Source organism: Rhincodon typus, chromosome 33, assembly GCF_021869965.1.
Source record: "Rhincodon typus isolate 14 chromosome 33, sRhiTyp1.1, whole genome shotgun sequence".
Lineage (NCBI taxonomy): Eukaryota > Metazoa > Chordata > Chondrichthyes > Orectolobiformes > Rhincodontidae > Rhincodon > Rhincodon typus.
This window is the reverse complement of record NC_063364.1, coordinates 8,777,045-8,800,947: the sequence shown is the minus strand read 5'-3', so window position 1 is coordinate 8,800,947 and position 23,903 is coordinate 8,777,045. Positions and strand designations below refer to the sequence as shown.

The following is a 23,903-nucleotide window of genomic DNA, read 5'->3' as shown; positions in this document are numbered from 1 at the left end:
TTTCTGCTCAACTGAAGCCAAAGATGGAATTAGCTATGAAATCCTTTCCATTTCCGAATTCACTGAGCAGTCACTTTGGAGCCAACTACCTTTACTATCTCATCCTGAACTATTTCTCGCTGTAGATGACTGGAAACATTCACATCCAGACATTTATTATAACCTTCACACAACTAGGGCTTTATTACCCAAAACTGGAGTATTCCTTGCTTGATGTGCGAGGGAGGGTCATGGTCTCCAGGCAATTGGAATGAATCCATTGAATGCCTTTGTGGAAAGCAGTTTGGCTGCACAAAATGTATTATGCTGATCTGGAGAGAATTCATCTATCCTAGCCTTGACTCTAGAGTCAATGAAAATTTCAAGTTGGGGCCAAAACCTACAAGTTACTGCCAAATAAGTTGATCAGTCACATTTGAGCTTTCATTCTAATCCTTTAACAAACATGATAACCTCAATAAGCATAAAAAAGCTCTCCTAAAATTTAGCACAACACATATAAGCCATTTTTTCTGTTACTGGTTTCAAAGAAATGGCTTTAAGGGTGTTGGATGTTCCAAAGTTTGAACGGATATTGAGATGTTGAATAAGATTTAATTTAAGCTAGGGAAAAGATTTATTTTAGTGTATGCCAGTCACTGGGGTTCGAAGATGACTTGCTTCTATTCAGTTCAAGGGATTCTAAAATAATAAATCCAATGGGGGATTCACAGGTTCCGCCACATGTATGGCAAGTGGTGATCGCAGAGATGGTGGCTGAGTTTTTTAGAAGTTTGTGTGTTCCCTCCAACTCCTGGTCATCATCTCTGCATGCTTCTGATGGAGTCTCTTCACGTATTCTGTGCCTTTCCAAATGAACTTTCTCCATTTTAGTTGGAATACAAACCTGGATATCCTATGTGTCGGTGGGTATGTTTGACCCTTTAAAAAGCTTATGACCTTTTTATTGTTCTCAGATTGTGAGTGACACTGGCAAGGCCATAATTATTTCCCACCTCTCTTTTCCATGAGAAGGTGGGGTGACATTTCTCTTTAAATCCCTTGCAATTTTCCTGGTGTGGATGCTCCTAAAAATATATTAGAGAATCCCAGAGTTTTGACCAAGGTTAGAGACCCATGAAGATTTAGCAATATGTCCAAATCAGGATTTTGATCAAAGTTTTTAAAATGTCCCAAAGCACATTACTATGCTGCTCACAATGTGGTCTCCCCTACATTGGGGAAACAAAGGGTAGACTGGGTAACTGCTTTGCAGAACACCTATGTTCTGTCTGCAAGAAATACCCTGAGCTTCCAATGGCCTGCCACTTCAACACATCACCTTGTTCCCCGGTCAAAATCTCTGTCTCAGACTTGCTGCAGTGCTCCTGAGCAGCTCAGCTCAAGCTGGGAGAAAACCTCATTTTCCACTTGGGAACTCTATAGTGTTCTGGACTCAATCTTGATGTCACAATTCTAGAGTTTGAAACACCTTCTCCCATTTCCTTACCCCAGCCCCCACACATCATGCCTTGTTATCATATAGTCTGCTATCGTACACTGCCCTTCATTAGCCACTAATTATCCACGAATAGTTATTCATTCTCCATTCCTGGCTGTCCAATTGTTTTTCTCTCTCTTTGGGCTCTACCTCCACCTATTGTTTACTCCTTACCTCGTCCCCCCTACCCTATCTTCTGCATAAAAGCAACATTTTCCTACCTACCATCAGTTCTGAGGAAGGGTCACTCAACTGAAAACGTTAACTCTGATTTCTGACCACGGATGCTGCCACACCTACTGAGCTTTCCAGCAATCTCTGTTTATGTTGCTATGGACCTAAACAGATTTGCTATCCTCTCCTTAGTTTTCAATCTTTGCTGTTTTGTAAAAGAAAGTGTGGCAGACGCTGGAGATTCAAAAGAAAAAAGAGGAAATCCTAGACGTCTGGAAGATAGATAAAATCTGAACACTGCTTCTCTCTCCTGATATGCTGCCAGATTTGCCAGGCTGTTTTTAGCCCTAACCCTAAACATATCATTGGTTTCAACTTAGCAAGATGAAAACTAGTCTGTCTTTTGTTAACAACTTGGATATAAAATGGATTCCATTGCTGATTCCTGTTCCAGCTTTGCAAATCTCCTTTCAACAACAGTAGCTTTACTAACTTCCATTTTGCTCTGACCAGACTGACTCCAATTTTAAATTGCAGGCACCAGGGACACTCAAAGACCTCCAAGCCAGAAAGATCCTCTTTAAATATTCACAGTTGGTTTCAATGTTGCCACTGGGGCCTAGTCTGCCATTTTAAATCAAGGCCTGAGTGAAGGGTGCATTAACAGCCCCCAGTATGGTAAATCATGCACTTTCTCTATATTAGACTTTGAATAAAAAGTTCCAGCAACTGGATTTCTCTAATAAACATGGAAGGATTGCTTTATTATAAAACAAACTTATTCCATGAAGGTGCAAAATTGGTTAACACACACACAGTTTGTAATGTGAAAATGTAGATGTTTACCCCTCTAAATAACCTTAAACACATACAGCCACACCCACACACACATGCACGCACACACACACGCACACAGACATGCACGCACACACACATGCATGCACACAGACACGCACACACACACAGACACATGCATGCACAAGAACAGAATAAAGGAAAAAAACAGATTTCTCCTCACAGAGACTGACCTTGAGAAACAAAATACTTATAAGCAATAAGTCTTAGTTTTTGAAGGTTAAAAGAATGAGGTGTAGAATGTACAGATAGCTGAGAGTCAAGCACACAGGCTTGTGGAGATGGCTGTCGTCAATATAGGTAGATATCACTAGAGCCTTGGTACAGACAGCAAATGCAGTTTGCTCAGGGAGCACAGTATCAAGAAGTGTCTCTTCCAGTTGCTCTTCAAGAGGACAGTCGGGTTTCACAGTGGATTCCCCACAAACAGGAACAAGAGGCACAAGCAGAGCAGCTTCTTTCTTTCAGCAGCTTCGCCAACTGAAAGCCAACACCATCTCCAAGCCTGCAAAATGTGTTCAAACAGAACAGCCATAAAAATCCCAGAGGTAAAAACAGTCAGGAGTTTTCCCTGAAGTGAGTTCAAGCAATCAAGATTTGCAATTATCTGGAACCATGCAGTTTCCAAGAAAAGCCTTCTTATAAAAACATAATCACCGTCCCTTCATTGACTGCTTAAAAAAATTCCAGTATCTCCATAATCTTGCAAACTCAAATCTGCAAAAGAATTAAATATGATGGCATCGTAACCAGATTAGTAATGCAGAAGGGCTGGGCAAATGATCAGAACCGTGAATTCAAAGCCTGACATGGTATAGCAACTGGGAAATTTTAATTTAGTTAATGATGAACATTAGAAATCTTTACAAAACAGCAAGCCTTATTCACGCAGACCATGTAGGTCTGCTTCTACTCTGAGTTCCTATGTTTTTACCTAACAACCAGATTGTCATTAAAAGCCTACATTGTTCACCAATACCCTTTAGCAAAGGAAATCTGCTGCCCACATGTGTATCCGGACCCCACAGGAAATTCACTGATTTTTGACTTCCATCCAAAGTGGCTTGGCAAGTCCCTGAATTTTCTCAGCATCACCATCTCAAAGGACAATCAAGATGGAAAATAAATGCTGCCTTTGCCAATGGAACCCACATTCTATAAAGAAGCAGAATCAGATCCACAGCATGGAAGAGGTGGGTGGAAGCTCTCCTGATCTCCACTCAGACCAAGAGTCACTGCATATCCATCTTCTGGCTTAATTAGGAATACAGGAAGGAGAAGTTGAATTGGGCCATTCAGCCCTTCAATATGATTGTGACAGTTCTGGTTGTGGTCTCAAAACCAAATCTTGAATCCTTGCATGTCCCTTAATTGGAATTTGGTACACTTGCATTGGGTGTAGGAATTGGGATATTACGTTGCGGCTGTGCAAGACATTGGTTAGGCCACTTTTGGAATGCCGTGTTCAGTTCTGGTCTCTCTGCTATACAAAAGATATTGTTAAACTTGAAAGGGTTCAGGAAAGATTTACAAGGATGCTGCCAGGGTTTCAGGGTTTGAGCTATTGGGAGAGGCTGAATAGACTGGGGCTATTTTTCCCTGCAGCGTCAGAGGCTGAGGGGTGACCTTATAGAGATTTATAAAGTCATGAGGGGCATAGATAGAGTGAATAACCAAGGTATTTTTCCCAGGGTAGGGGAGTCTAAAGCAAGAGGGCATAGGTTTAAGGTGAGAGGGGAAAGATTTAAAGGGGACCTGAGGAGCAATTTTTTTCATGCAGAGGGTGGTGTGTGTATGGAATGAACTGCCAGAGGAAGCGGTGGAGGCTGGTACAATTACAACATTTAAAAGGCATCTGGATGGGTGTATGATAGGAAGGGTTTAAAGGATATGGGCCAAATACTGGCAAATGGGACTAGTTAAATTTAGGATATCTGGTCAGCATGGACAAGTTGGACGGAAAGTTCTGTTTCCATGCTGTACAACTCTATGACTCTGTGTCTCCAATTCCCTTGTCCTTCAAAAATCTCGTGAACTCAGCCTTGACTAAATTCATTGAGCCCACCTCCACTATTTTCCAAGGACGAGAATTTTACAGATTAATAAATCTGCGAGAGAAAAAGAAAATCTTCATCTCTGTCTATCTTATTATTAATCCATGTTTCCAAGCTCTAGTTCCCCTCACAACAGGAAATATCTTCTCAGTATTCATCCAGTTGATTCCTCTCAGGATCTTATATGTTTTGGTAAGCTAATTCTGGACCATTCTGCTATATCCTTACAGAATTGTGATAGATTCCACTCTCCCATTCCTCCCCTCAAAAAACCATGTACATTTAACTCTGTAAACTGTTAGTTGGGGTCCTGACACTGGCATATTTCTCCATACATTTTGTGCTCTGGTGTCAAAGTGTCACAACATCAAGCATAAATTATGCGAATAAAATTTCTATAAAACTGTAAAACAGAGATAAAATGCCTTTTGAAGAATGGTTCTGTCTCTGTCGATGCATATCTCAGGATGTATCAAGTCAAGTTTGATTTACTCCATCTGCCCCAGCATTGTTTTCTATTCAAAAGCCAACCATTTCATTAGCCAATTAGATGAATCTTGTTTTCAGTCAATCACATTTTTCTTCCCAGCTCCACGATTTTTATAACGAATAAACAAAAATGTGAAAAGAAAGTTTTACAAGAAAGTCTTTTTTTTATTGTCACTAAAATTTTTTCTCCAGAGTTGCCAGCTGCAGTGTCCTAGAGTTTATTTTTTAATTCCTAGAGATTTCAGGACAGTCTGGGAGGGTTGGCAACTTTATTTTGAAAATTATCAACAACATGCAGTTCAAGTGCAAAAATTTAAATAGTAAGACCTGCATTTATGTAACACCGTTCACTTCCCAAAGTATTTTGCAGTCAATGAAGTGCTTGAAATGTAACCACTGTTATGATATAGAGAAATGCAGCTGCCAGTTGGCACACACACACAAAAATGATATAATATTGACCAAATAATCTTTTTGAGTGTTGGTTGATGTAAAAATATTGTCCAGGCCATAGGGGAGAAATCCCTTGCACTTCTTCCAACAACAATCTGGAATCTTTTATAGTCACCTGAGACATTTAATATTTCATCTAAAGGATAAATCAAATTTAAAACATTTCTAGTACAAAACCAACAATGAAAAGCACTGAAGTTGTTGAAGTTATTCCAGAAAGAACATAAAATTCAAGAGGACCAATTGATACAGGACAGTAAAATGAAATGCAATTCCATATTTTGTCTGCTAAAATATTTAGTACAATATTTAAGAGGACAGATATTTCTTGGCAACACAGTGAAATGGATAATGTGGAACCCAAATATCTAAAAAGTACTCACGCACACAGTTGAGAGTCTCTTACCAGATTTTGTTTTCCTTTTTCATTCATGGCATGTAGATGGTCACTGGCTCGGCCAGTATTCATTTCCCGTTACTCTTTGCCATTGAGAAGGTGGTGGTGGGCTGCCTTCTTGAACTGGTGGAGTCCATTTGCTGTAGGTTGACCCACAATACCGTTAGGGACAGAATTTTGGAATTTTGACCAAATGACACTGAGGGAGAGGTGATATATTTCCAAGTCAGGATGGTGAGTGGCTTGGAGGCAAACTTGCACAGATGGTGTTCCCTTGTATCTGCTGCCCTAGCCCTTCCAAATCAAAGTCATCTTGGGTTTGGAAGGTCCTGTCTAAGGATCTTTGGTGAGTTTCTGTGGTGCGTATTGTACATAGTACATACTGCTGCCACTGAGCATCGGTAGTGGAGGGAGTGACTGTTTGTTATAACACAGTGAGCAGCTGGAGGAACACAGCAGGCCGGGCAGCATCAGAGGAGCAGGAAAGCTGACGTTTCGGGTCTGGACCCTTCAGTTTACCTGCTCCTCTGATGCTGCCTGGCGTGCTGTGTTCCTCCAGCTCCACACTGTGTTATCTCTGACTCCAGCATCTGCTGTTCTTACTATCTCTGAGTGAATGTTTCTTGATGGGTTACCAGTCAAATAGGTTACTTGGTCCAGGATGGTGTCAAGCTTCTGAATGTTGTTGGAACTGCAGCCACCCAGGTAAGTGGGGAGCATTCTGTCACAGTCCTAACTTGTGCCTTGCAGATGGTAGAGAGGCTTTGAGGAGTCAGGAGGTGAGTTCCTCGCTGCAGGATCCTTTGCTTCTGATTCCTAGTTTTCAAGTTAGTATACATTATCATCGAAGAATGCTTTTTTATTCATTTTCGCAAAAACAAATTCACCAGGTTTCTTGTCAATATTTCTTCTCGGAATTGGATAAGAGGTGGGTAATCCTGGGAAATTGGGCCTGTAGACTTCTGTTAAGGCTAATGCTCCTGTTAACAGTTGCAAGTACATTGACTCCACTGTAACACAGACTTAACATCTCCCTGAGGAGCATAGCCATTTTCTGGTCTTTAGGCAACTGTTGAATTTCAGTTTGAGCTCTCATTAATATTACTTCAGACACTGGAAGTTCCCTACAAATAGCACAATGCTTTCCTTCACCTTCCTAGCCCCAGCATGGACATACATCAACCCTACTCAATCACGGTCTCAACACTTAATAGGTTTAGAGGTTCAGTAGTTGTCAACATTGACCAGAAACATAAATGCTGTGGCTACAAGGGCAGCTCAGGATCTGGGCATACTGTGACAAAAAGGCTCACCGGAGTTCTGAGGAAGGGTCACCGGACCCGAAACGTTAACTCGGTTTTTTTCCTTCACAGATACTGGCAGACCTGCTGAGCTTTTCCAGCAACTTTGTTTTTGTTCCTGTTAACAAATAGTCTCCTATTACACACAACCCATTGTTAGCCACTAACAGTCCCCATTAACAGATATTCACCCTCCTAGCCAAATTGGTATCTACTCCTTTGTCTGTCCAACTGTTCTGTCTCTTTGGGCTCTATCCCCACCGATCATTTACTCCTTAACCTCTCTCCCCACCCTGTCTTCTGAATATAAACTGACGTTTTCCCAGCTACCATCCAGTTCTGAGGAAGGGTCACCGGACTCAAAATGTTAGCTCTGATTTTTTTTCACAGATGCTGCCAGACCTGCTGAACTTTTCCAGCAACTTCTGTTTTTGACCCTTGTATGTTATTGTGCTCATAAGTACAAACATTCTTAAGTCCAACATTCATTAATCAGGGACCCCTGTATTACCTCAAATCACTTCATACAATTTGGGAAGATTTGACACTTATTCAAGCAATTAATACCTTACTGTTTGTTTGCTGTCCATAGGCACTTGAATTCTGCACATTTTCAATGCAATTGGATGAAGTTGCTCTTGTAATCTCTGACGGACAATATGCCTATGGTCACACTGGGAGGTAAGGCTGTATTTTCATATGCCTGTTGAGGAATAGTGGCTGAGACGTGCCAAAAGGTTGAACTTCCAAGAAATTGGTAGAACAGAAGATTATAAAGAAGACTCAAAAATGTGGGAAAAAGTCAAAATGGTCATCAGCAGTTGACTCATTTCTGTATTTTGGTTCATGTTGATATGTAAAATATGACTATGAGCTTCTATTTATACTAAAGAACTCATTAAGTATTGAAGTGCAAGAGGTTTCATGTAAAGTAGCAGAGGTGGAAAGCCTTAGTAAGGTAGCCAGATGTAGCTTATAATGTTATTAAAGTGACCACTGCCTGTGAGTGAATGCAGAAAAACACAGGTTTTTCTAATATATGTCTGTTTGTATAGTCTCAAAATATTTAAGTTATTAACATTTAAATAATCTTTCTCTGAAAGGAAGTTGGTCGATGAGATTGTGTCATTGAGTGGGTTAATATTCCTGCTGAGTCTGACCCTTTCTAACCTCAAAAACACATGATGTGTTATTTCTAAATGTTTTCTAGCTAATCCACAATTATTATACCATTCTGATAAAACTCTCAGTTGCATCCATTGCATTTAACCGAATATTACTGCTGAATATGTTGCACTTAGATCCAAATTAGTATCATAGAACAAAGAAGTGTATATTTCATCAGTATAGACAACTGAAAAGGAATAAGTAACTTTTTTTCATTTTATTACTTCCTGTGAATGCTAGTTCGATACCTTGGTGAATTATCATGTCTAATCCTAATAGTACTGCAACTTGCAATAACCTAATTGCTAAAGTGTGACTTAGTGGTTGGGTAGAAGAGCATTCAATGATAGTACAGTGTTGTATCACCTCAATGACAGTGTTTTAGCTGTGCGAAAGCTGCAAAATCATTTTACCATGGCTATTCTTAATTAACATTTTGATGATCACACTTCTCAAATTTAGACACCCAGTTGAGCCAACAGTAATATATTGCCTTGGAAATGCTTTGTTTGCACAGCCAGCATATTCCAATATATTTACCAAAAGGCTGATTTCTGCAGCACTTGTATCCAACCACCATTTTACCCTTGACCTGTGAATATTTTCTATCCAGTCAGATGGGGCCAAATGCACAAGAGTGTGTGTGTCTTGATATCCTTCAAATTGCTTCCCATTTCTACAAAGCATCTTGTTCTTATGCTAATATTTCCATCTTATGCCTGCTGCAGTGCTCCAACACAAGCCTAAGGAACAGCATGTCACTTTCCACTTTAAAGTTTTCGAGACTCAAATTTGAGTTCAACAACTTCAGAACATGAACATTGTCCATCACCTCTGCCATGTCTTGATGACCTGAGTTTGTTCTCAGCAAAGGAGATCAGTTTTCAATTATTTACATGTTATCAGTCTATTATGGAGTCAGTTAACTCAGTTGGATGGACAGCTGGCCGGTGAAATAAAGTGTCACCAATAACACAGGGTTCAGTTCCCATACCAGCTCACGTTACCATGAAGGTCCCACTTTCTCAACCTCACCCCTTGCCTAAAGAGTAGTGACCCTCAGGTTAAAACCATCCATAGTCATCTCTCCGTAATGAGAAAGCAGCCCTCTAGGACTGTGGCGATTTTACCTATTAACACCTATGATACACCTACATCTCTTCTTTATTACCATTGGCAGTCATTTTGTCTCTTGTTCTCACTGCTTGTTCCATTTGTGATGATTCTGGGGCTTTATGTTTTGTCCTGGTCTCTTTTAGAGAGAGATTGGAGGACAGGTAACAAGCAGTCTATAGCTGGAACAATAGAAGCAGCCTGAATGGGTGTGGTCAAGCTCCGACCCACAGAACGAGAATTTTTAGTTTCAGCATACAGCAAGTGTTGTTGGGCTTTCAGCAGGGTTGGAAGCTGCAGTAAATCTCTCCCACCTGCTACATTTTCTCAGAACTCTCGATGTTCTTCCTCTTGGGCTGCTCGAGTTGCATGTGAGACAATCAGTGTTCTGCATTTCATAAAAACTGAAAGAACAGCAGATGCTGTAAATCAGGAACAGAAACAGAAGTTGCTAATAAAGCTCAGCAGGTCTGGCAGCATCTGTGAAGAAAAAAATCAGAGTTAACGTTTCAGGTGTGGAGACCCTTCCTCAGTTCTATATTGGGAGAAATAATGAAAAAGGAGACACAGGGTAGAATCTTCCAGTTGTGGAGGTGGCAGACATGGAGGTGGGAAGTCAACTGAATTGGCTCAGTAACAGCTCAGAGCCCCACTACCTTCCTACCTCTGACCAAATTAAACTCTGGGCAGGAAAGCCCAAGCTGCACCTTCCTCCTCTGTCTACAGTTGAGGACTTAATGTCGTCTGTGAAGGGCTCATTTCCACCTATATCAGCTCCAAGTGGGATGAAGAAGGTGGGCCCCACCTAACTGCTAAATCAGGCTGGGTAACCTGTCAATTGTGAGGGAGTATTTTGATCTGCGCTAATTTGTAAGTGATTGAGGGACTAAACACAGGGCAGCAAGTTGACCACTGAGATGGATCCTCCTGCCTTGTTTCCAAACTCATGCCCCCTCTCTCTGTAACTCCCAATCCCAGAAACCCTCCCAACTTCCCCCAAAAACACTTACCTGACACCTTGTCACTTTTGATCTTGGTTCATCACTGTAAACGCTCACTGTCTCCAGCACTGCTGCAAAATGCCAGCAGTGTGCCCCCTGTGTCTCCACTGGAAGAGCAGGTACACTTAAATTAATTAAAGAAGCTGCTGTAACTGGTTGCACTCTAACTGGGTGAGCTAAGCGTTTTGTGTTAGGAGTGTATAAATCTATCTAACCTGAGTGTGACTTACAATAGAATGCTAGGAAATGGGTGATTAGGAGAGTTTGAGGAGGATTCTGAAAGAGGTGCTTTTTGGCTTTCTCTAACCTTTTCAGCTTCCAGCATTGATTCTTACTTTGCAACAGGAGAGGAAGCCAATTATTGATAAATAATTGGTAAAAAATACTGATATGTGACTAATGTTTACTCTGTTCCTAAGTTTCAAAGTAGTTTAAATTAATAAAATTATATAAACACAAAATTAAACATATAATTGAATAAAAAAGATTAAGTAGTTAATTAGGAACAAAAACAAAGTTGTTGGAAAAGCTCAGCAGGTCTGGCAGCATCTGTGAAGGAAGAAAACAGAGTTAATGTTTCGGGTCCGGTGACCCTTCCTTAGAACTTCTCTGTTTTTTCCTTCACAGATGCTGAGCTTTTCCAGCAACTTTGTTTTTGTTCCTGGTTTACAGCATCCGCAGTTCTTTTGGTTTTTATTTAAATAGTTAATTAGAAGACATTAAGGATGGCAGGGTGGGTAATATGACATATCTGAAGTATGTGGAAGCTCATGGAAACTCATTTGCTCCAAGGCAGACATGTATAATAAGTGTTTAAGCTCGAGGAAGATTTGGCTTATGAACTGGAGGCTCAGCTACAGACATTGTGAGACAGCAGAAATCCACCAGGGTTATTTCTAGTAGGAGTCAGTCATATCAGTTAGGGTTATGCTTTCTGATTTCCTCAGTGTTCAGGGACAGGAGAATGTGACAGGAGGAGTGAGACAGGAAAGGGGACTGAGTTGATAGGGGTGCAGGATCCTCAACTCTTGCAATAGTCCAAGAGGTTTGAAGTTCTTTCTGGTAGCTTGAATGGGTTGGCCCCATGATGGGGACAGCATGGTGGCTCAGTGGTTAGCACTGCTGCCTCACAGTGCCAGGGACCTGGGTTCGATTCCAGCCTCGGGTGACTGTCTGTGTGGAGTTTGCACATTCTCCCTGTGTTTGCATGGGTTCCCTCCCACAATCCAAAGATGTGAAGTTTATTTAGATTGGCCATGCCAAATTGCCCATGGTGTCTAGGGTGGGATATGCAGGGATGGGTCAGGGTGGTGGGAGGGTCAATGTGGGCTCAATGAGCCAAATGGCCTGCTTCCACACTGTAGGGATTCTATGGATGAGCTAACTGACCACAGCCCCGTGGTACCAAAAGGAAGGGTAACAAAAAAGAATGCACTGTTAGGAGAGGACAATTTGCCCAGAGGGATTGACAGCATTCTCTGAAGCAAAAAGCAACAATATAGACAGCTGCACTGTCTGCTCAGTGCCGGAGCTTGGAACAACAGCTTAGAGCTGGAGACGAGTTGAAGGGGATGATCTAGTCATTGTAACCCATGCAGGAATGGCTAAGGTCTGAGAAGTGTTGTGAAACAGAGAGACCTAGGAATAGTTCATTGAAAGCAATGTCCCAGGTGGACAGGATGGTGAAGAAGGCATTTAGCATGCTGGCCTTCATCTGTCAAGGAATTGAGTATAGGAGGCATTGAGTATAGGAGTTGGGACATTATGTCACGGTTGTATAAGTCGTTGGTAAGGCCACGCTTGGAGTATTGTGTACAGATTTGGTCACCCTGTTATAGGAAAGACATAGTTAAACTGGAAAGTGGGCAAACAAGGACGTTGCCAGGACTAGTAGGCCTGAGTTAGAGGGAGAGGTTGGCCAGGATAGGAATTTATTCCTTGGAATGCAGGAGAATGAGGGGTGACCTTATTGAGGTACTTAAAATCATGAGGCACGTAGATAGGATGATTTTTCCCAGGGATGGGGAATTGAAAACTAGAGGGCATAGGTTTAAGGTGAGAGCAGAAAGGACCTGAGGGGCAAATTCTTCACACAGAGGGTGGTGCGTATATGGAATGGGCTGCCAGAGAAAGCAGTTGAGGCAGGTACAATAGTAACATTTTAAAAAATTTGAATAGGTACATGGATGAGAAGGGTTTAGAGGGATATGGACGAAATGCAGGCAATTGGAACTGGTTGTGTGGGCACCATTGATAATATCATGAGCCAATTGCCTCCCCACATGGACCAGTTTGGGCCGAAGGGCCTGGTTCAATTCTGTGTTACTCTATTACTTAATGACTCTATGACTCTATAACATAGTCAAGGCAAACAAGGAGGTTCCGCATGGCAATTGTAAGGAAATAGGTTCCAAATTATGAAACAAACTCTCAAAGGTCATAATCTCCAGATAATTACCTGAGTCATGTGCGACTTATCATAGAGCAGATCAGAATAGCGAGATGACAGGCAAAGACTGGCTCAGTGTGACCCAGAGCTGGCGTGGGTGAAGTGGGTTTCAGTTCACAGGGCACTGGCACTAATAATGGAGAAAATGGGATCTGTATCAACAAGGAGGTCTCCACCTGAGCCGTGTGGAGCTGGTTTCCTTCTGAGCTGCATAACTAGAGAAGTAGAGAGGATTTTAAACTAAATATTAGGATCAAAAGATCAAATTTGGGAATTTGTGGTAAATTAGAGTAGAGACAAGAAAAAGAGAAATGTTATTTAGGAGGACATAATTTGAGTCTTGCTAAATAAATACATACTTTGTTCAATTCTTTTCATCTACTCTCATCAGGACAATTTTCAAGAAGAACAATTTAAGAGGAAATCCAACATTTGTACTGAGTGAGAAAGTGTTGATTGGTTGCCACGTGGACTCTGATTGATAGTGATGTTACCATGGAGATTGCATGAATTAATGTTGATTGACAGTTAACAGCCAGTCTTTGCTAAATTTTAGACCAGGCAGGTTGTGAGGGAATCACCCTGAGAAACGAATCAGTGAATGGCTGTCACCTGTTAGGAGTCAAAATAGGTACATGTTATTTCCATCTGCAAAGAACAAGGTCCTATACAGGAGTACATATACCTTCCAGTACACTCAAATGTACCACACTGTGAGCTTGACTGACAACCTTAAATTGGTTATCAGCATAATTCTTTGCACGTTCAGGATTATTTAACAAATATTGTCCAATTCTGGAAACATATCTAACACCACATACAACATTATTTTGTATCAGTCTTCATTATAGAGTGTACAAGAAACTTCCCAGAAGCAGCAATAAATCAGGAAATGGATGGGAGAGAGGAACTCAAGAATTTTACTATCACTAGAGAGTTGAACTAAATAAATTGTTGGAGCTGTAGGCTGACAAGTGTTTGGGTCCTGATGGACTCCAAGCTAGATTCTTAAATAAAGTGGCTACTGAGATTATACATGCTGTAGTGATCGTAATCAGCCAGGTGGACCACATAGAATATGAGCTCCCTGATTAGAGTGGTTAGGGAACCCTGGCTGACAGATATAAATAGAAGGGTCAGTCATTCTGAGAGCTGGATCTCAGGGAGCTGGATCAACGTCAAGGCCACTCCATGTGTAAAGAAAGGATGACAGGATATCAGCCTCTGGAGAGTTATTTCACATGCATTGGCTTTAATTTTCTAAAACTCCCTAGAGGCAGGGAAGATCCCATTAGATTGAAAGTTAGTGAATGTGACTCCTTTATTCATAAAGAGAGGGAGACAAAAAGCAGGAAACTACCAGCCAGTTAGTTTAACATCTTCCAAAGGGAATATGTTAGAAATTATTATTAAAGAAGTTACAGCAGGGCATTTCTGATATGTTCAGGATAAGCACACAGTGTCAACATGGTGTTCTGAATGGCAAATCATGTTTATTGGAGTTCTTTGAGGAAGAAACACGTGCTGTGCTTGTGGACAAAAGGTGAATGTACTGAGCTTAGATTTCCAGAAAACATTTGCTAAAGTGCCACATCAAAGATTATTGCATAAAATAAAATCTCATCATGTGGCAGTATGTTGGCATGGATGGAAGATAGTCTAGGAAAGAGTAGGGATAAGTGGATGTTTTTTCAGATAGGCATGATGTAATGGGTGGTATGCCACAGGGGTTAGTGCTGGCACCTCAACTGTTAATAGTTGATATCAGTGACTTGGAGGAAGGGGTGGAAAATATACTTGCCAAATTTGCTGATGACCTATAGATAGGAACGTAATTTGCAATGCTGACATAAGGAGGCTACAAAAGATATACATATATATTTATCTTTAGATAGTGTATTATTATTATCATTGTAGATATACATAAGTGAACGGGTAAAAATCTGGCAAGTGGAGTAGAATGTGAGAAAATGTTGGTAGGAAGAATAAAGAAAAGCATACTATCAAAATACTGAGAGTTTGCTGAGCTCTGAGCAGGATCTGGGTGTAATAGTGCATGAACTTTGTGTGTGTATATCAGGAAAGCTAATAGAATATTATCAATTATTGCAACAGAAACTGAATACAAAAGGATGGAGGTTATGCTCCAGTTATACATGGCACTGGTGAGACCACATTTGGAGTAATGCATTCAGTATTGGTCACCTCAGTTAAGGAAGGATATAAATTTGTTGGAAACAATCCAGAGATGGTTTACCAGAGTATTATGTGGAATGAGTGCTTTGGTCATGAGGAAAAATTGGATTGGCTTAGCTTGAAATCACTGTCGTTCTGAGGAGTAAGAGGCAACCTGTTTGAAGCATTTAAGATCCTGCAGAATGTTGACAGGGTCCTCTTTTGAGAGAGTGCAGAACTAAGGGTCACTGTTTAAAAATCAGTGTTGCCTGTTTAAAACCAATGAAGCAAAATCTTTTCTTTCAGATGGTTGTGAGTCCTTAGAACTCTCTCCCTGGAAAAGTGGTGGAAGCAGTCTTTGAATATTTTTATATCAGAGATGGATAGAGTTTTGGTAAGCACAGGATGAAAGGTTAGCAGGGATGTGGTTTTGTGCTTACAATCAAGATCTGTCATGTTCTTATTAATTGTCTGAGCAGGCCTGAGAGGCTGAATGATCTATTCATGCCCCTTGTTCATAAGCTCAAATATAATGTGGCAACTCACCATGGCCCCTTCAACAGCACCTTCAGAACCACCTGAAAGGACATAATCAGCAGATGCATGAGAACATCTGCTTCTGCAAATTCCCTTCCAAGCCACGCACCATCCTGCCTTGGAAATATATCCTTCTTTACTGTCACTGGGTCAAAATTCCAGAACTCCCTCCCTAACAGTACTGTGGGCAGGTGTACCTACACGACATAGACTGTAGTGGCTCAAGAAGGCAACTCGCCATCACCTTCTCCAGAGTAAATCACATTGTGCAACTAACACTGGCCCAGTCTGCATTCTGTGATGAAATCAAATAAAACTCACACTGGTGATAAACTAGTCTTTGGGATCTTCTTTTTAGTACCCCATTATCTGGCCAGCAGTCATTGATTTCTCGGAAGGATTGAAAACAAATCCTCTTGAAGATACAGTCATGAAAAATATATTTGCCTGAAACCAGATCAAACTGGCTTGCTTCAAGAATTCAAGGTCAGAACTTTCCACTTTGTCTAAAGTTTGGAATACAAGGGCTTGTAGGTTTCATTAGGATGTACCGTACTCTTCAGTACTATTTTGTCCAAAATCAACCAAACCAGTGCAACAATTGCTGTATGAACATGCCAGCTCACATCTGATGTATATTGATGCCACCATTCTCTTTATGAAACCAAAGGGTCTACTTGTATGGTAGAGCAAACCCATCTCCTGGTGTCTTGTAGTTAATAAGGTATAGTTTATTGCAACTAGTTATGGATTACATTGATACGATGGACATCATTACTGAGACTTGGAGAAAGCCTAGATGTTACGTCCTTTGAGATCCTAAAGCTGTTCTGCACACAAGCCCATGTGACATTATCTCAGTGAGTATGCTTGCATACACAACAATAATCTCAGGCTGTCAAGCACAAATTAAATCCAAAGCAGACTAAAGTTCTGTGATCTTACCTGAAGCATCAATTTGTCTGCTCCTCCGATGCTGCCTGGCCTGCTGTGTTCCTCCAACTCCACACTGTGTTGTCTCAAAGGGAATCTTGCAGTTTTTACTATTCTCTTGCAACTTATTCCTCTAAGTTGTATGGTTCAAAGGTTTAGAAGGTGTTATTGAAAGAGCCTTGGTAGATTTGCTCATGTTCGAGGTGGTACACCCTGTTGTCACTGCAGGACAGTGGGGATATTTAAGGGGATGGAAGGGGCACCAAGCAAGTGGACTGCTTTGCATTGGATGTTGCTGAGTTTCATAACTAGTTTTGGAGCTATACTTTAAGCAAGTGTTGTTGTTCCATCACATTCCTGACTTGCACCTTGCAGATGGTGGGAAGGCTGTGGTAAGTCTGAAGGTGAGTTACTCACTACAGAATTCTGCCTTTTATCATCACAATATTTGTACAGCTGGTCCATTTCAGCAACTGGTTAATGGTGACCCCAGGATATTACAGGAATGAGTGTATTCAAGAACCACACTTGAAATCTAAACTTTTCTACAAATTAAGTGCAAAACAGTTTACTGTTAGTCTTAAATGCTGGAAATCTGTGTAGAAAAATTCTGGAACACCACTGCAGGCAGTATGCAAGCAGAAAAGACAGGTTGTGTTTCTTGGTTTTATTCTGCTTACATTAGGAGTGAAGTCCTTTACCTGATGAAGGAGCAGTGCTCAGAAAGCTTGTGATTTCAAATAAACCTGTTGGACTATAACCTGGTGTCATGTGACTTCTGACCTTGTCCACCCCAGTCCAACACCGGCACCTCCACATATACTGGGAGTGATAAAGAAGCAAATTTAAGTAGCCTTATTGATGGCTCAGATGTGACCTTTTTGGTGAAGCACTCTGTTTCTTAGAGCATTATATAAAAGGAATTTCATCCAGTGCCAAAAATAACATTAGGTCGGATGAAGAGCAGATGCTTAAATGAGGGTTTAATCACTGTTCTCATACATAATAGACACTCCAAGAGGGCCCTGTGGTTCTCTTGGTTCAAATGAGATTTTTATTTTAAAGCACTGTGATTGCACAATCAGGAATTCTGTACGCCCTTCCTTCATAACACGGCATTGACTTTGAATAATGCAGGCATTTATTTCCAGTCACCTTCAGTGCCCACGTCAGATGGTACTTTTCCTAAGCAGATATTTCACACCACTTCAGAAAACAAAACCCTCCCTCTACTGACCCCTTCTCCCGCTTCCAACACACCCGCTCCTCCTGGAAAAATCGTCCCTGCCTCCCTAACCTGTTCTTCCTCCCACCTATCCCCTCCTCCCACCTCAAGCCACACCTCCATCTCCTACCGACCAACCTCATCCCGCCCCCTTGACCTGTCCGTCCTCCCTGGACTGACCTCTCCCCTTCCTAACTCCCTACCTACACTCACCTTTACTGGCTCCATCCCCGCCTCTTCGACCTGTTTGTTTCCTCTCCACCTATCCTCTCCTCTATCCCTCATCTATCCGCCTCCCACTCTCTCCCTATTTATTTCAAACCCCCTTCCCCTCCCCCTTTTCTGATGAAGGGTCTCGGCTCGAAACATCAGCCTCTCTGCTCCTATGATGCTGCTTGGCCTGCTATGTTCATCCAGCCCTGCACCTTGTTGTCTCGGATTCTCCAGCATCTGCAGTTCCTACTATCTCTGATTCAAAGTATATCAACAATTCACCAACAGGAACTCGTAGCAAGAGTCTGGGTAGGAGTGTCTCTTTTTAAGTCCTAGTGATAACTACAAGGCCTAAACCTCCTGTGGAATTTGAAGGGACAACGTGGGTAGATTGTTACAGTCGGCAGACTGGTTATCTGGGACATTAGGTGAAGAGTTAGATGGATCTTCCCCAGAGGTGGTACACTGAAGGCCAGTTGCTCCAGGGATGAGAGGGTTGTCTTATGATCAGAGACTGAGGACGTTAGGCCTGCGTGCTCGAGATTTCAAAAGAAGGAGAGATGGTTTCACAGAAATGCCCAAGATGCTGAAGGGGGCTGACAAGGTAGACACTAAGAGGTTGCTTCTTTTGCCTGGGGAGTCGAGAACACAGGGGTGCAATCTCTTGAATATGGGACAAAAACAAAGTTGCTGGAAAAGTTCAGCAGGTCTGGCAGCATCTATGGAGGAGAAAACAGAGTTAACGTTTCAGGTCCGGTGACCCTTCCTCAGAACTGCTGGTGGCTGGGAAAACGTCAGTTTATATGCAGAAAAAGGGAGGTGGGTGGGGTAGGGAGTAAACGATAGGATAGAGCCTGAAGAGACAGAAAGACAGTTGGACAGACAAAGGAGTTGCTGACGATCAGGCTGGGAGGGTGAATAGTTGTTAATGGGGACTGTTAGTGACTAACAACGGAGGGTGTGCAGTGGCAGGCTATGTGGTAACAAGGCCTGGTATGTGGGTTGGGGGCTGGGACATGGGAGAGTTTAGGCCCTAAAATTATTGAACTCAATATTGAGTCCGGATGGCTGTAGGGTCCCCAAGCGGAAAATGAGGTGTTGTTCCTCCAGCTTGCGTTGGGCTTCACTGGAACACTGTATCAAGCTGGATGTTGGCCAGGGAGCAGGGTGGTGCATTGAAGTGACAGGCAACAGGTAGTTCAGGGTCTTTTTTGCGAGCAGAATGTAGATGTTCTGCGAAGCGGTCGCCAAGTCTACGCTTCGTTTCCCCAATGTAGAGGAGACCACATTGTGAGCAGCAAATGCAGTAGACTAGATTCTTGGAAGTGCAGGTGAAGTGTTGCTTCACCTGGAAGATATGTTTGGGCCCTTGGATACTGGGGAGGGAGGAGTTAAATGCGCAGGTGTTGCACCTTCGCCAGTTACAGGGGAAGGTGCCGTAGGGCTGTGGGGAGGTGTTGGAGGTGAAGGAAGTATGGACCAGGGTGTCCAGGAGGGAACGGTCCCTGCGGAAGGCGGACAAGGGAGGGGAGGGGAATATGTGTCTGCTGGTGGCATCTTGCTGGAGGTGGCGGAAATGGCATCTGATGAGCTTCTGGATGTGGATGCTGGTGGGATGGTAGATGAGGATAAGGGGAACCTATCGCTGTTGCGGGAGGGAAGAGAAGGGGTGAGGGCAGAAGTGTGGGAGATGGATCGGACCCGATTGAGGGCCCTGTTGACAACGGAGCTGGGGAATCCTCGGTTGAGGAAGAATGTGGACATTTCGGAGGCTCCCTTGTCGACGTTGGCCTCATCTGAACATATGCAACGGAGACGGAGGAACTGAGAGAATGGGATGGAGTCTTTACAGGAAGTGGGGTGTGAGGATGTATAGTCCAGGTAGCTGTGGCAGTCGGTGGGTTGTAATGGATATTAGTGGCCAGTCTATCCCCAGAAATGGAAACAGAAATGTCGAGGAAGGGAAGGGAGGAGTCAGAGATAGACCAGGTGAAAGTGAGGGGAGGGTGGAAATTGGAGGCGAAATTGATGAAGTTTTCCAATTCTCGACGAGAGAGGGAAGCAGCACTGATGATATCATCGCTGTATCGGAGAAAGAGTTGTGGGTGGGGGCCAGAATAGGACTGGAACAAGGAATGTTCCACGTACCCCACGAAGAGACAGGCATAACTTGGGCCCATGCGGGTACCCATGGCAACCCCTCTTACCTGAAGAAAATGAGAGGAGTTGAAAGAGAAGTTGTTGAGGGTGAGGACAAGCTCGGCCAAGCGCAGCCAAGCAGAGGAGGGTGATGGTGGGTGGGGATGGTTCAGGTCTTTGCTCAGGAAGAAGCGGAGAGCCCTAAGGCCCTCCTGGTGGGGAATGGATGTGTAAAGGGATTGCACATCCATGGTAAAGAGGAGGTGGCTGGAGCCGGTAAACTGGAAGCTTTGAAACCGGCGTAAGGCGCCAGATGATTCATGGATGTATGTGGGTAGGGATTGGACCAGGGGGGAGAAGACTGAGTCAAGGTAGGAAGAGATGAGTTCTGTGGGGCATGAGCAGGCTGAAACAATGGGTCTACCCGGACAGTCCTGTTTGTGGATTTTTGGCAGGAGGTAGAAACGAGCTGTGCGGGGTTGGGGGGCTATTAGCTTGGAAGCGGATGGGGGGAGATCATCGAATGAAATGAGATCCATAACCGTAGTGGATACAATGGCCTGATGTGCCATGGTGGGGTCATGGTCCAGGGGAAGGTAGGAGGAGGTATCTGAGAGCTGGCACTCAGCCTCTGCAACGTAGAGGTCAGTACACCAGACTACAACAGCACCACCCTTATCGGCAGGCTTGATGACAAAGTTAGGGTTAGATCTGAGTGAACGGAGTGCAGTCAGTTCGGAGGGAGATAGGTTGGATTTGTTGAGAGGGACAATATCAACATAACCTATTACAGATAATCTTTGAAAGATAGAGGATATTTCTTGAATATGGGACTGAAATAAGGAAACATTTATTCGTAGAATCCCTACAATGTAGAAGCAGGCCATTCAACTCATTGAGTCCACACTAACCCTCCGAAGAGCATCCCGCCCAGACCCATCTCCCTACCCTGCCCCTGTAACACTACATTTCCCATGGCTACTCCACTTAGCCAGCACATCCCTGGACACTATGGGCAATTTAGCACAGCCAATCCACATAGCCTGTACATCTTTGGACAGTTGGAGGAAACCGGAGCTCCCGGAGGAAACGTATGCATGATGGGGAGAACGTACAAACTCCATACAGACAATCACCCAAGGGTGGAATCAAACCTGGGTTCCTGGCGCTGTGAGGCAGCAGTGCTAACCACTGAGCCACTGTGCCACCCTCAGTCAAAGGATTATGAATTGTTAGAATTTCTTACACCCAGATGGTTGTAGATGATCCATTGTTAAATATATCAAGACTAAAATGGACAAATTATTAGCCTCTTAGTGAATCAAGGAATATGGGGAAAGTGGAGGCGAGGTGAAATGTCAATCATCATCATTTTAAATGGAGAAACAGGCTTAGGGGGATTATGGTCTATGCCTGCTCCAATCACTTCACCTGACGAAGGAGCAGTGCTATGAAAGCTTGTGATTTGAAATAAACCTGTTGGACTATAACCTGGTGTCATGTGACTTCTCGCTTTGTCCACCCCAGTCCAACACCGGCACCTCCACATCATGGCCATCATTATATTCTCGTGTATGCTCATCTGTGCTATCGGTTTTGGTGATCATGATTGAGATATTCCCAAGATATCCTAGACGTTCCTCCATATTCCGCCTACTGCAAGTCTGACCAGAAACTGCTGAGAGAAAGTTAGACTTCACAGTCTAACCTTCCAAAGACCCCGACATCAGTCGGCACTGAAGGCAAGTTAACCTGAAGGGAGCTGGAGGGGTCAATCACCTTTAAATTCATGGTCAGGTTTTCCTTCAGTAAAACAGTGAGAAAAGTAAATTTGCTTTCTTTTCCCCATCACTTAAAGTTTGTCATCAGATCGATCATCATGGCGTTGCTTAATTTTCTAGTTGGCAATCAACTGAAGTTATGTCAACAGAGGTATGTACTGCCAGAAACGACCCATTTCTATGATTTGGAATTGCGGTCAATGCCTTTTTCTCCAAGTAACCATGAAACCACCAGAAGAGCAGAGACCTTTGAAATATGATCCCCAGTGAAGAAATGATGAAGTGGGTCTCAAATCTCATTGGGTGTGTGTCCACAGTTTTACGGGTTGCATCCTAAAATAATCCCTTCGCCCACTTTTTCTCTGTCACCCCTCACCTTCTGCTTTGATTTCTGTTGTGCAGGATATAGTAGCTACTGATAACAGTAATTTATCGTCAGAAAGACAATATCAACATAACCTATTACAGATAATCTTTGAAAGATAGAATTGCCATTGTGACTGTTTCGATATTGCACAAATCTGTAGAGCCTTCAGAAAACTTACCGTATTAAAGGCACTATATGAATTCAAATTCTTGTTGTACTTGTTATGGTGTTAGAAAGTTGAACAAATTCAGGTCCAAATTTCATAGAAACGTAGAAGATAGGTGCGGGAGTAGGCTTTCGGCCCTTGGAGCCTGCACCACCATTCAATATGATCAAAGCTGATCATGTAATCTCAGTAACATCTCCAACTGCTGTCTAGACATCAATCGCCTCAACCTCTCCACCCCTCTCACCCACTCCAACCTCTCCCCCGCAGAACGTGCAGCCCTCCGCTCCCTTCGCTCCAATCCCAACCTCACCATAAAACCCGCGGACAAGGGAGGCGCAGTTGTAGTGTGGCGTACTGACCTCTACATCGCCGAGGCCAGATGCCAACTCTCTGACACCTCCTCCTACCTCCCCCTTGATCATGACCCCACCCCCGAGCACCAAACCATCATCTCCCAAACCATCCACAACCTCATCACCTCAGGCCTCCAACCTCATCGTTCCCCAACCCCACACCGCCCGCTTCTATCTCCTTCCCAAAATCCACAAACCTGAATGCCCTGGTTGACCCATTGTCTCCGCCTGCTCCTGCCCTACAGAACTTATCTCCAACTATCTGGACTCCATTTTCTCCCCCTTGGTCGAGGAACTCCCTACCTATGTCCGTGACACCACCCACGCCCTCCACCTCCTCCAGAACTTCCAATTCCCCGGTCCCCAACACCTCATCTTTACCATGGACGTCCAGTCCCTCTACACCTGCATTCCCCATACAGATGGCCTAAAGGCCCTCCGCTTCTTCCTGTCCCGCAGGCCCGACCAGTCCCCCTCCACTGACACCCTCATCCACTTAGCCGAACTCGTCCTCACCCTCAACAACTTCTCTTTCAATTCCTCCCACTTCCTACAGACAAAGGGGGTGGCCATGGGTACCCGCATGGGCCCAAGCTACGCCTGCCTCTTTGTAGGTTACGTGGAACAATCCCTCTTCCGTACCTACACTGGCCCTAAACCCCACCTCTTCCTCCGTTACATTGATGACTGTATCGGCGCCGCCTCATGCTCCCATGAGGAGCTCGAACAGTTCATCCACTTCACCAACACCTTCCACCCCAACCTTAAGTTTACCTGGACCATCTCTAACACCTCTCTCCCCTTCCTGGACCTCTCTGTCTCCATCTCGGGCAACCACCTAGAAACCGATATTCATTTCAAGCCCACCGACTCCCACAGCTACCTAGAATACTCCTCCTCCCACCCACCTTCCTGCAAAAATGCCATCCCCTATTCCCAATTCCTTCGCCTCCGCCGCATCTGCTCCCAGGATGAGGCATTCCACTCCCGTACATCTCAGTTGTCCTCGTTTTTCAAGGACCGTAACATCCCCCCCTCAGTGGTCGAGAATGCCCTCAACCATGTCTCCCACATTTCC

At 43.4% G+C, this 23,903-nt stretch overlaps 1 protein-coding gene across 1 annotated transcript in view; it reads left to right on the top strand.

Moving 5' to 3' along the window:
• Window positions 1-23,903, top strand: part of fkbp16 (FKBP prolyl isomerase 16) — a 142,160-nt gene that overhangs the window by 23,758 nt on the left and 94,499 nt on the right. The window contains exon 3 of the mRNA XM_048615720.1: window positions 7,796-7,884. Within this exon, the coding sequence (XP_048471677.1) occupies window positions 7,796-7,884 (89 nt within the window). The remainder of the gene's footprint in view (window positions 1-7,795; window positions 7,885-23,903) is intronic.